At 39.0% G+C, this 14,272-nt stretch overlaps 1 gene segment (V, D, J or C); it reads left to right on the top strand.

The window, feature by feature from the left end:
- Positions 1–10,255: 10,255 nt before the first annotated feature.
- Positions 10,256–11,994, top strand: LOC143333871 (immunoglobulin heavy variable 3-23-like). The segment is given in 4 exon segments: positions 10,256–10,304; positions 10,392–10,708; positions 10,984–10,988; positions 11,769–11,994. Coding segments are annotated over 4 exon segments (597 nt in total).
- Positions 11,995–14,272: the final 2,278 nt, after the last annotated feature.

The raw sequence follows: 14,272 nt of genomic DNA, 5'->3' as shown, positions 1-14,272 counted from the left end.
TACTGGTTGATTGCAAGTTGCTTAGTAAGATCAAAGTGGTGACGTTGGATGGACTATGGTCTTCTTGCAGTTTTTGTCCATCACCCACCCCCGTGATACAGATTCTTTTTTCAGACAGGCCTGATGAGCTTGCTGAAACAGATTAACAGAGGAGGCATTATAAAAAGGTTTCAAAAAAAATGATGGGCAGATGCAATTTTAAATGCCGGGGTGGTCAGAATTTTAGGGACCTTGGTTTGGTAGAAATTCGGAATCAAACGTATTGGAGCAGGTGAGTCCATGTTTGTCAGTGAAACCATGAACCGTGAAAACACGTGGAATTCAATGTGATGTATTTTCATATATCATATATCATACAAATATATTTGTCCCTCCCTTACAAAGTCCCAATGCAAATTCCAGTTTTTTTTAGAGGGTATGCTTCTGTCATCACACTGACTTGCTGTCTTCTTGTTTTGAGTGAAGCAACTGAGTTCACACCTTCAGTCTCAAGATGATGAACAAACTGACTCTACTGCTGACAGCGCTCTGTCTGCCCTGTAAGTGGCTTCATGCTGCAGGACTGATCAAAGGATGTACTCATTTAATGTTCTGGCATGTATTTTTGTCTCTCATTCGTGCTTGTCTCTTTTCACCTCTGGTTCTTCGGCAGGTTTGAATGGCCAGGCTCTGGAGTCCATTCCCTCCACTTCAGTGTTGAAAAAGCCTCAAGAAGCCCTCAGTCTTTCCTGCAGGGGAACTGGATTTGATTTCAGTCAGTATGGAATGCACTGGATCAGACAGCCGGCAGGACAAGCACTGGAATGGATGGGGCTGATTTACTATGACTCAAGTAAAACAGATTATGCAAGCAGCGTGCAAGGACGTGCAGAAATCACCAGAGATAATAGTAACAGCATGGTGTATCTGAGACTGTCCAACCTAAAGCCAGAAGACTCTGCTGTGTATCACTGTGCGGGACCCACACTCATCTGCTCAAGTGAGGAAGCTTTACAAAAACCTCCAATGGCCTCTTTTTACTATTACCAACAGGGGGCAGCAGGAGATTTTAGATAAGATTAGAAAATATGGCAAACCTGTCTGCCATCATGCCGACAGACACAATGTGAAAGCACCATCTGGGGTTGTGGTTTGTCACTTCTTCTTTTTCATGCTTTTTACAGAGATGCACAATTTTTCTAACAACGTACGGGTTAATGGTCTTCCCATCTGTTGTTGATTGAAAGCACACAAATTAAACACACGATGAATGAAAAATAGGTATTAAAGACATAGACATTCAAGATTAGGCCTCGTGCAAGTAAGAGAAAATAGCTGACTCCATGTGATTTTAAGGAAGGCGTAATGAAGTGAGGCCAAGACCACGTCATCCTTTAAGCATTTACTCTTAAAAAGGCTTTTGTTAGCCTCTTTAGGAAAGGGCTGCTGTGAGAATAATTTCAATATATGCACTGTACATCTGTTTGTTTTCTTTCCACGAGTGTTATATAACAAGCTGAGTTAACAGACATTTCTCACAAACCATGAGGTTTGACTCCAACCATCACCTACTAGGTCTCGTATCTTATTAGAGGCTTTAGAAAACTGTGTTCAGAAGAACCTGCACTAAAGACTACAGAAGACAGAGCGGAAAAGATGAAGTTATAAAGCACACCAATGGTTATTTATGTTCTAGTCCTCTGTGTATACATATATATATATGAATCATCTTAGATGTTCTATGCCATAGGCCTTCGTTTTAGTTCATGTAATATGAAAACACCTTTCAAACAAGAATTGCAGCTCAAAGTACTTGACAACAATGAAATCACATGCAGCAAGTGATTAACGGAGAAAAATGATTGATAGAAAAGACAGAAATCGAATAAATATAAAACAGCTGCAAAAAATTATGTAAAATAATATAGAGAATAAAACCCACTTAATAGTAGTAATAATAAATTAAGGATGAAAATAGAGGAATCAAAGGTCTCCAAACTCTCTCATCCCTTCAATGCGAAGCAGTCAGCAATTTGAGATACAATTGGCGAGAACTTAAAAATTATTTTGCCTTCTGTGCACACTCTTCCAGTCATAGCAACAATTTCCCAGTGGTTACGTTACATACAATACTTTAATTCAATGTTCCCTTTTGGTTTTACATGGGACACCAATCCGGGTCTCCTGGGTGAAAGTCCTCTGCTTCATCAATCCACTCAAACCTTCTCGCTCTTTGTACAGAGTCATTTGAGGTGTTGGAAGAGAGAGCAGGCTGTCGATAGAGGTCCATTTTACCCTCCACATTGAAGAATGACACTAAAGGGGTACCCAGTGCCTTAAAAAGCGAGGCCAAGGGGTCCTGACCAAGCATCCATATGTGGGTACGGGGACTGAGGAGATGGCTATGGAGTTATCATGTAGACCATAGAGACCATATTGATAAAACTGCCCATGGATTTGCCTTTTTGTGATTCAGACATTTGGTTGAGAGTGAACCTGAGACGTTGCAGCTGGTTGTTAATTTGACATGTCATGATGTGATTAAAATAACTGGCATGTATTAGGCCCCAAATGTCGGTGAAAGTGTAGATTTATCACACCTCACTGATGATGTAAAATGAGTAAAAACAAAGCAACTTGTCATATTTGGTGGTATCAGCCTTCACCAAAATCATTGAAAGCAACTGCTATAAAGCTCAATTAATCAAGGAGCCAACTAGAATTGGTAACACTCAAAATTCAGTGCTCTACCATACAAAAATACACTGTCTCGAGTAATTCATATCACACAGGACACCTGTCAAATCCCTGAGAAGACATGGTAAATCAGACTGAACTGTCACTTGAAAACCAAGACCAAATTCTGGCTCATTTCTATGAAAACACACAAAAGATATAGTGCTGCTCACAATGTACAGTCTCCACAAACTAAATTACTGTGCATAAATTCTGATTTTCTGTATTTTCTCAAACAGAAGGCTCTCTTTCTGAATGTTTCAATCCTCAAAAACAATGGAGTGTAATACATTTCATGGAGACTCATGCTGACACCCTCATGCCTCTATGACTCAATCCCATCAATTTCTGTGTAAGACAAATTGTAAGAGATACAACAAGACTATACTTATAATAAAAAAAATTGGGAGAAAACAACAATATGCAAATAAGTTTGGGGGAGAGACTGAGCAGAGGACATCGTTCAATCTCTGCTGTGATTTCCACTAGTTAGGATCAATTACAGGAAAGCAAAGTCACCATTTCTAGCCCAGTTCCACACTGTGAGGAGGAGTCAATGCAAAACTCACATGTCTTCCACCTCTACTTATCTGACTGCAGAGAGGAGGACAGAGAACAGTGGACACACAGTTTAACATGATGGACTATAGGACAGGACTGCTGCTTTTAACTCTCTGCTGGGCAGGTGAAGATCTACACTGATCTTAATCTAATATAGCTTTTATTTGTGTCGTCAGCTTATTTGACTTGATGTTTTTATTCCTCTTGACAGGTGTTGATGGTCAGACTCTGACAGAATCTGAAGCAGTGGTTAAAAGGCCTGGAGAATCTCACAGATTGACCTGTACAGCCTCTGGATTCACATTCAGCAGCTACTATATGGCATGGATCAGACAGGCTCCTGGAAAAGGACTGGAGTGGGTTGCTTCTATTTATAGTAGTAGCATCTACTACTCTGAGTCAGTGAAAGGCCGGTTTACCATCTCCAGAGACGACAGCAGACAGCAGGTGTATCTGCAGATGAACAGTCTGAAGACTGAAGATTCTGCTGTTTATTATTGTGCTCGAGACTCACAGTGACTGGAGTTGGTTGAGCAGCTGTACAAAAACCTACAGAACTCATCTTTCAGGCTGGTGGAGCCCAACCATGAAATATTTTTATCCTATTTACATTTCATTTTACATTGCAATTGTTTTCTTTGGAATAACAAATAAATCTTTGTGAATGCATTATATATTAAAACTGCTGCTGAGAACTATAATTGCTCAACATGAAACACATTAAAATACAGATAAAATCACTTGTTGATAAAATGGCCAAAGACAGCACAACAGTCTGCTGAAATTAAAGTACTACAAATACGAAACATTTCACCAAATTAAGACTCAATAATGTCTGTAAATGATGTGGAATCTGAAGTGAGTCAAAATATGAGAGTGAAAAATATTGTTGCAGTTTCTTGTATAAAACCACTAGAGGGCAGTCAGTGTCAAGTTTCTCTCTCCTCTGTTGCTGAAAAGGAGACACTCAGATCTGCTGTTCTCATTGATCTTCATTGATCTCAAAATTTATCTTTACTCACAGAAAAACAAGGATATTTATGGTGCTCGTGTCCTGACGGCTGACATGTTTTTCCTGACTTTGTTTTAAAAGCTTAATTATTCTTCTTAAGATTTCTTCACTTGTATTCCTATTGAGGTTTTCTTTATCCTGATGTCACAAATTACACAAATTATACTGAAACATGTCAGAGGGACTCTTGGAGGAATGACTGATGTATAGTAAACATTCATTCTGCAGTTTCATCAAACAGTAACTGAGATCCAAGTCAAATCCAGTTCCTCACTGTGAGGAGGAGTCAATGCAAAACTCACATGTCTTCCACCTCTACTTATCTGACTGCAGAGAGGAGGACAGAGAACAGTGGACACACAGTTTAACATGATGGACTATAGGACAGGACTGCTGCTTTTAACTCTCTGCTGGGCAGGTGAAGATCTACACTGATCTTAATCTAATATAGCTTTTATTTGTGTCATCAGCTTATTTGACTTGATGTTTTTATTCCTCTTGACAGGTGTTGATGGTCAGACTCTGACAGAATCTGAACCAGCGAATAAAAGGTCTGGAGAATCTCACAGATTGACCTGTACAGGCTCTGGATTCACATTCAGCAACTACTGGATGCACTGGGTCAGACAGGCTCCTGGAAAAGGACTGGAGTGGATTGCTGCTGATGGTGGTGGCAGCAACCAATACTACTCTGAGTCAGTGAAAGGCCGGTTTACCATCTCCAGAGACGACAGCAGACAGCAGCTGTATCTGCAGATGAACAGTCTGAAGACTGAAGATTCTGCTGTTTATTATTGTGCTCGAGACTCACAGTGACTGGAGTTGGTTGAGCAGCTGTACAAAAACCTACAGCACTCATCTTTCAGGCTGGTGGAGCCCAAGGACGGAATATTTTTATCGCATTTATATGTCCTTTTCCATTGCTATTTAAGATGTTGTCCACATGTCCACATTTTACGACAGATTTTTTTTCAATAGCAAAGGAATCTTTGTCAACACATTGTATAATGAAACTGCTGCCTAGAACTATTAAGAACATTGAAAACTCAATTGAGATCACTTGTTGATCTCGACTGTGATCACAGCACAACTGGTTGCTGAAATTAAACTACTGTAAATATAAACATTTCCACAAATTAAGACTCAATAATGTCTGTAAATGATGTAGAATCTGACATGAGTCATAATATGAGAGTGAAAACTAATGCTGCAGTTTCTTGTATAAAACCACTAGAGGGCAGTCAGTGTCAAGTTTCTCTCTCCTCCGTTGCTGAAAGGAGACGCTCAGATCTGCTGTTCTCATTGATCTGAAGTGACTGACACTTGAACCCTGGACTGAACTGAAGCTTAATACTCCTGCTGCTCATGTACACTGGATATTGTGATAGTTGAACTAAAGTCATGTGTTAACTTGATTCAGCACATTTTGAACAGTCAAGTTTGACTATAAGGTGTTTACCATCAGCAGTGAGTGCAGCTGCATCTGTCAGTGTCAGTTCATCTGAGCAGACAGGAAGTAGATCTCAAGATGAACATCAGGAAGCCTGAAGGAGCTGCTGTGTATGTGAACAAACAAATTTAAGTCAATGAAATTCGACAGATATTGTGTGTTGAGATTCATACAACCTATTAATTGTATTAAAATAGTAATTAAGAAATCATTTTCAAGTTTTAAGTGCAGAGAAAAATGAAGAAATGATGTGCGGACAAAATTGAGAGTTTGATGCAATAAAACAGGCACCAGAGTTATTTATATCTGAATATGAGGGAAATGCAGCTACAACTCTCTGTGGGCAGGAATAAAGCTTTGTCTCCATGTGTTACAGTATTTCAGGTTTGGTCAGATTTGTATTTAAAAAACATACATCACATTGATGATAAAATAATTCTTAAATTCATTAAATCAGTTTGAAATAGTGAGCATGGTGAAATGAACTCTGTGTGTGTGTCAGTGAGAGGACAGAAGAGTTCAGCTTTTAGTTCATGTAATATGAAATCTACTTTGTGGACCTGAAGCCAGATGAAGGCGAGTAAACAGAAAACATAATGTCACCTCATGTTTTCAAAAAAGTCCAGATTTTGTCATGATGATTCAGTTGCAAGTTATAAATTTAGATTTGCCCAAATCTCATTTACTTTGTCTGGTGTCACAGCTTCTGCACTGATTTTCTCAAGTCTCACAAACAAAAGGTCAAACTCTGTCCTCCCTGCGAGGAGGAGTCAATGCAAACTGAGTTGTGTTTTACCTTCACTAATCTGACTGCAGAGAGGATGATCAACCTTTTAGTTTTCACTGCAACTTTTGTTTTCAACAAGTCAACAGAGTTTATTTGTCTGACTGGAAAATTAATTTTTATTGGCTGTCAAACATGGGTATTCATGGCATCCCAAAATGGTTTGACTGAGGAACACTTGTGGGGAAAATTAGCTGTTAAACAATATGTTTGTCAACCTGTTGCATTAATTATACTGAAACATGTCAGAGGGACTCTTGGAGGAATGACTGATGTACAGTAAACATTCATTCTGCAGTTTCATCAAACAGTGACTGAGATCCAAGTCAAATCCAGTTCCACACTGTGAGGAGGAGTCAATGCAAAACTCACATGTCTTCCACCTCTACTTATCTGACTGCAGAGAGGAGGACAGAGAACAGTGGACACACAGTTTAACATGATGGACTATAGGACAGGACTCCTGCTTTTAACTCTCTGCTGGGCAGGTGAAGATCTACACTGATCTGAATCTAATGTAGCTTTTATTTGTGTCATCAGCTTATTTCACTTGATGTTTTTATTCCTCTTGACAGGTGTTGATGGTCAGACTCTGACAGAATCTGAAGCAGCGAATAAAAGGCCTGGAGAATCTCACAGATTGACCTGTACAGCCTCTGGATTATCATTCAGTGGCTACTATATGCACTGGATCAGACAGGCTCCTGGAAAAGGACTGGAGTGGATTGCTGCTATCTATGACAGCAGCTACATCTACTACTCTGAGTCAGTGAAAGGCCGGTTTACCATCTCCAGAGACAACAGCAGACAGCAGGTGTATCTGCAGATGAACAGTCTGAAGACTGAAGATTCTGCTGTTTATTATTGTGCTCGAGACCCACAGTGACTGGAGTTGGTTGAGCAGCTGTACAAAAACCTACAGTACTCATCGTTACTGAGCTGATACTCAAAACAGTAACAATTATATTTTATTTTTTCTTTTGATTTAATGAACACTTGCGCCTTCCTGAATTACACAAATTGTCCCTGAGAATTTAAAAATAAACATTATTAGAAAACAATAAAGCAGCATTGAAAACGTGACAATTTCTGTTCTCCTCTGTCACAATTGTTGAAAGTAGACTCAAATTTTCACTGTGCTGGACAGAGTCAACATGTCCACAATGCACTTTTTTTTTTTTTTTCATGTAAGTGAGCAATCGCTTAGATAGTCAGTTCAAATAAATTTTTGTCCTGTCCTGGAAATTTTATCTTCAGTTTGTGTCTAACACACTCTAACCTGAAGCAGAGCTGTTTTCCAGGCAGGGATTAGTGTTTTCACTTTGCACAGACAATCATTTGTCTCTATGTGTGACCTCATAACCAAATGTACAATTGATTGAGTCTGATGTTCTCATTCGACTGAATGTAGCATTAATTCATCACCTATATGATTATACTGTATAAAATTAAGATTAAAAGGACCCAAGGGAAAAAATATTGACAATAAAATAATTGCAAATATAATATTGAAAAGTAAACCGAAATACAGGTAGTAAGCAGCGCAGCATAGTAAGATCAAATATTCAAAGTTGCTTCAAAAAGCTCAGTTTTGAGTAACTTCATGAGCATTTCAAGATTGGAGCAGTGGAAGCTGTGGGAAAGAGTGCAAGTCTATGAAGGACTCTGGAGTGTGTTCCATAAAGACGATGATTGCAGGAGGAAAGAGGCCACTTCTTATATTAATCTTTACTGATGCCGCTGTATTCTGGAATTTCCCCACGCGGAACAAATAAAGGAATATTGAATTGAATTGAATTGTAGAGGTGGACACCATCAACATAGAAGTGAATGATGAGGTGACAGATGATGGCGAGGGGGAGCATGTAGAGGATGAATGGAAGGGGACCAAACATGGAGCCCTGGGGGACGCCTTGGGACAGAGAAGTCATGGTAAAGATGCAGCTGTTGATGATGATAAACTGTTGTCTTCCTGTGAGATATGACTTCAGCCAGCAGAGGGCAGTACAGGTGGTGTTGAGGGAGGATTCAAGGTGGGAGAGAAGAATGGTCTTGGTGGATGGTGTCAAAAGCAGCACTGAGGTTAAGAAGAATGACAATGCTGAGATGTCCAGAGTTTGAGGAGATCATGAGCAAATTAGGTTTGTTTTTCTATTTTGCTGAGTAATGTTTTGAAAATGTGTAAAAAGTCTAGTTTTTGTTTTATGCAATGGGATACATGTACATGTCTACCTGTATGTGCCTGTTCCTGCACGTTTTAAGATTTAAAAAGTATGCACCAGGATAACAGTAAAGTGCCTTGTTTCTAGGGATCTGATATTTGATTTTTTTCTTTTTTTTCCCTTTCCTGATGTTAAAATACTCAGTGAAAGTACATCTACCTTCTCTCTTCCCTTTTAAACCTGCAGAGGGAGGTCTATGCAAACTCTCCTCTCTTTATAAACACACCAACAACAACTGTCAAATCATCTGAAGCAGAACAACTGACACAGTTTGAGAAAGACTGATCAGAAAACACTGAATTGCAGAGTTTACTATTGAATGAAAATTATGATTGTCTGGTGTCTATTGTTTGTCGTTGCTATTCATGGTAAGAAAATGAATTCTACCAAATCAAAATAGTTTTAAAAATGTTTAATATTTCCAGGTATGATGGATGATGGATCATTTCTTTCCTTACAGGAGTTTGGAGTGAGATCAAACTGGAGCAGTCTCCCTCTGAGGTGAAAAGACCTGGAGAGACAGTCAAGATGTCATGTGTCACATCTGGTTATAGCATGACAAGCTACTATATTCACTGGATGAGAGAGAAGCCACGGGAAGCTCTGGAGTGGATTGGGTGGATGAACACAAATACAAACTCTCCAAGCTATGCCGGCTCCTTTCAAAGCTGTTTCAGTTTTACTCAGGATGTGTCCAGCAGCACTCAGTACCTCGAGGTCAAGAGCCTGACAGCAGGAGATTCTGCTGTTTACTTCTGTGCTCGAGACACAGTGACTGAAGACAGTGGAGCAGCTGCACCAAAACCTCCACAGACAACAAACAGCAATGATCTTACTGACATCTGGATTCACTCACCACCTGCAGAAGCACTTTGATATATCCACATTAGATTTCTATTAATTTTACTATAAACTCATGAGGACACATTTATTCTGTTTATGATGTTACATCAGTCACTGTAATGAACAGATTTCCTTCAACATTAGTAATCAATCAATTTCCAATGTCATGTTCATGAGTAGAGCCCATAAATGTCACTCATCCAACATATATTCAAAGCATTGGTTCATGGTTTGACATGGTGAGATGACAATGAAGCAGTTTTCATGAAGTGTGGGTTATTTCTATTATTGTTAATGCTCCCATGTGCTGTCCAAGTGATGAATGAGAAACATTCAAGATTAGTTATAATTAATCATATTCAAATCCATCTTGGATATTAATGTATTAGATGTTTATGAATTATAAAAGAATATTTTTCTCTTACTTGAATAAATATGGATGTGTTTTTAATACTGACAGGAAATTTAGATGAATGAAAACATGTCAGACAAACATGAAAACAGCTGATTTGGAGGGTTGACTCTTGAAGTCCCCAGTTTCATTAAATATCTCCAGTCCTGCTGTTTCCTCCCTGTGAGGAGGAGTCAATGCAAAACTCACATGTCTTCCACCTCTACTTATCTGACTGCAGAGAGGAGGACAGAGAACAGTGGACACACAGTTTAACATGATGGACTATAGGACAGGACTGCTGCTTTTAACTCTCTGCTGGGCAGGTGAAGATCTACACTGATCTTAATCTAATATAGCTTTTATTTGAGTCATCAGCTTATTTCACTTGATGTTTTTATTCCTCTTGACAGGTGTTGATGGTCAGACTCTGACAGAATCTGAAGCAGTGGTTAAAAGGCCTGGAGAATCTCACAGATTGACCTGTACAGCCTCTGGATTCACATTCAGTGACTACGCTATGAGCTGGATCAGACAGTCTCCTGGAAAAGGACTGGAGTGGGTTGCCAGTATTATGAGTGAAGATGTTGCTGAGCTCCTCAGCGGCAGCTCAACCTTTTACTCCCAGTCAGTCCAGGGTAGATTCACCATCTCCAGAGATGACTCCAGCAGTAAAGTCTACCTACAGATGAACAGTCTGAAGACTGAGGACACTGCAGTGTATTACTGTGCCAGAGGAGACACAGTGAGAGAGAGTGATAGGAGACTCCTACAAAAACTACTTCCTCTATTTACCACCACTGAGAACATTACATACAATACTGAGTGTGATTCACTGTCAGTGATGAAAATTCTGAGTAGTGTCTGAATATTGACTTCTTGTTTTATCTGATTTGACTGAATTTTCAAATCAATTTAAAATAGAAAAATGTGTTTTTTTCTTATTTCCTTCCAAAACAAAATATTCACTCATTTGTTGTTTTTACTTGGAAAAATTGTTTGCAGTTGATGTAAAAAGATAATGCAATTATACAACGATGCTGATTAAGTTCTCTGTATTAATGTGGTGAAAGTGTGTCCACATGTCTTCATAAGTACATGCATGGAGACAATAAATGTGATTCAAACTCTTCCATCTTGGTAACACTTAAAATGAAAAGCATCCTTGTGATTTGCAGACTGTATCAAACACAAAAAGGGAAAAAGGCACTTTCCAGTAACATTTAGACATTTAACAAATCAGCATCCTGATATCATCAGATATCATCACCATCAACATGAAATAGTTTATTATGACTAATGATTTATTCATCCATGTATATCTTTTTTTTTTTTTTTTTGTCAAATCTGAGACTTTTTTAAGCTGCTTTAAGTCTGACACTTCATAATTTAATTACGGCTGCAAAATGACTTTATGACCTTTATTCATGGAAAAACAAAGATATTTATGGTGCTCATGTCCTGAGGGCTGACATGTTTTTACTGACTTTGTTTTTAAAGCTTAATTAATCTTCTCAAGGTTTCTTCACTTTTACTCCAATTGAGGTTTTCTTTATCCTGATGTCACAAATTGCACAAATTAGACTGAAACATGTCAGAGGGACTCTTGGAGGAATGACTGATGTACAGTAAACATTCATTCTGCAGTTTCATCAAACAGTAACTGAGATCCAAGTCAAATCCAGTTCCACACTTGTTGATGGTCAGACTCTGACACAATCTGAAGCAGTGGATAAAAGGCCGAGAGAATCTCACTGATTGACCTGTACAGCCTCTGGACTTTCAATTAGTGGCTACTGGATGAGCTGGGTCAGACAGGCTCCTGGAAAAGGACTGGAGTGGATTGCTGCTATTTATGGCAGTAGCAACATCTACTACTCTGAGTCAGTGAAAGGCCGGTTTACCATCTCCAGAGACGACAGCAGACAGCAGGTGTATCTGCAGATGAACAGTCTGAAGACTGAAGAATCTGCTGTTTATTATTGTGCTCGAGACTCAGTGACTGGAGTTGGTTGAGCAGCTGTACAAAAACCTACAGTACTCATCTTTCTGGATGGTGGAGCCCAATTATGAAGTATTATTATCATAGTATTTATATTATATTTTTCATTCTAATATATTTTTTTATTATTTATTTTATGTTCTATATGTAGATTGCATATATGTTTAAATAATCAAATAAATTCCTGAATCCTGTTTATGGGAGAAAATTGGAATTAACATGAAACACATTAAAACCACAATAAAGATCACTTGTTGACAAAGAGGCTAAAGTTGATGTGGAAAAATGAGCCATAATATGAGTGAAAAATAATGTTGTAGCTTCTTGTATAAACCCACTAGAGGGCAGTCAGTGTCAAGTTTCTCTCTCCTCTGTTGCTGAAAGGAGACACTCAGATCTGCTGTTCTCATTGATCTTCATTGATCTCAGTGGAGTTCACAGCACATCAAGTTTCATGAAGCCACCGGAGGAGGAGCCCTAGACCACAACTGATTTCAGACCAGCTCACTGAAAAATACTTTCTTTGAATTTACTCAAAATTGCAGTAAAATGTGGAAACAATATGAAATTGATTCTTATTTAAATGGTAATATAGAGCAAGACATTGAAGGAATCACATTTTTTGGACTGATCTGAAATTCATAACTTTCTCAGTCTGTGAGAGAAGTTAACATATTTCCAGAAAATCACTTTGCAGAAACTTTAAAGACAAAATTCATGTCAGTTTCATGTAATTCATGCAATTCAGTTTCAGATTTAAATTTGCCTGAATCGCATTTGTTTGGTTGGTGTCATAACTCCTACATTAATGTTTCTCAAAGCCAACAACAAAAAGCCAAACTCTGTGCTGCCTGTGAGGATGAGTTCATATTTGTCATCACTGGGATTTGAAAATAATGGAAATTTTAAGGGACCCTGCCCTGGACAGTCCCACCACCCTCACCACTGTCCACATCCCCCTTACATTTAGACAAGGTGACAGACAGTGAATCCAAAAATCACCACAAGGCAACCACTTGTTTTAAAACATCAGAGCAAGGATTGGGTTAACTTGTTCCTACATCAAGTGACGACAATGAGGCAGTCAGAATCAGATACCTGGTTGAAAATGAAATGCTGGTTTAAAAGCACAAAGGGGCAAATAAATTCAGCTCTTAGTTGAAAAAACTATTCCTTGAAGGATATGAACACATCACTCATGATTCAGCTGTGATTTTGAGAGAGGCTACTGGCAAGTGAGACAGTTGGCAGGAGAGGATGATTATGAAAACACACAGGAGAGATAGTATAAATGTGTTTCTTCTTCTAGTATTACAGGGTGCCATTTGAGGTGTTGAGGTGACAGAGTTTATATGTCTGACTGCACAATTTATCTTTATTTATGGAAAAGCAAGGATATTTATGGTGCTCACGTCCTGAGGGCTGACGTGTTTTTACTGACTTTGTTTTTAAAACTTAATCTTTTCTTCACTTTTATTACTACTGAGGTTTTCTTTATCCTGATGTCACAAATTGCACAAATTATACTGAAACATGTCAGAGGGACTCTTGGAGGAATGACTGATGTACAGAAAACATTCATTCTGCAGTTTCATCAAACAGTAACTGAGATCCAAGTCAAATCCAGTTCCACACTGTGAGGAGGAGTCAATGCAAAACTCACATGTCTTCCACCTCTACTTATCTGACTGCAGAGAGGAGGACAGAGAACAGTGGACACACAGTTTAACATGATGGACTATAGGACAGGACTGCTGCTTTTAACTCTCTGCTGGGCAGGTGAAGATCTACACTGATCTTAATCTAATATAGCTTTTATTTGTGTCATCAGCTTATTTCACTTGATGTTTTTATTCCTCTTGACAGGTGTTGATGGTCAGACTCTGACAGAATCTGAAGCAGTGGTTAAAAGGCCTGGAGAATCTCACAGATTGACCTGTACAGCCTCTGGATTCACATTCAGCAGCTACTGGATGGCCTGGGTCAGACAGGCTCCTGGAAAAGGACTGGAGTGGGTTGCTATTATCAGTAATGGTGGTGGTAGCGGCACATACTACTCTGAGTCAGTGAAAGGCCGGTTTACCATCTCCAGAGACGACAGCAGACAGCAGGTGTATCTGCAGATGAACAGTCTGAAGACTGAAGATTCTGCTGTTTATTATTGTGCTCGACAGCCACAGTGACTGGAGTTGGTTGAGCAGCTGTACAAAAACCTACAGCACTCATCTTTCAGGCTGGTGGAGCCCAAGCATGAAGTATTTATTGTATTTGTGTTATTTAATTTTTTTTCTT

The sequence above is a fragment of the Chaetodon auriga genome, chromosome 16, assembly GCF_051107435.1.
Source record: "Chaetodon auriga isolate fChaAug3 chromosome 16, fChaAug3.hap1, whole genome shotgun sequence".
Taxonomy (NCBI): domain Eukaryota; kingdom Metazoa; phylum Chordata; class Actinopteri; order Chaetodontiformes; family Chaetodontidae; genus Chaetodon; species Chaetodon auriga.
This window is presented reverse-complemented; position numbering and strand designations above follow the sequence as displayed.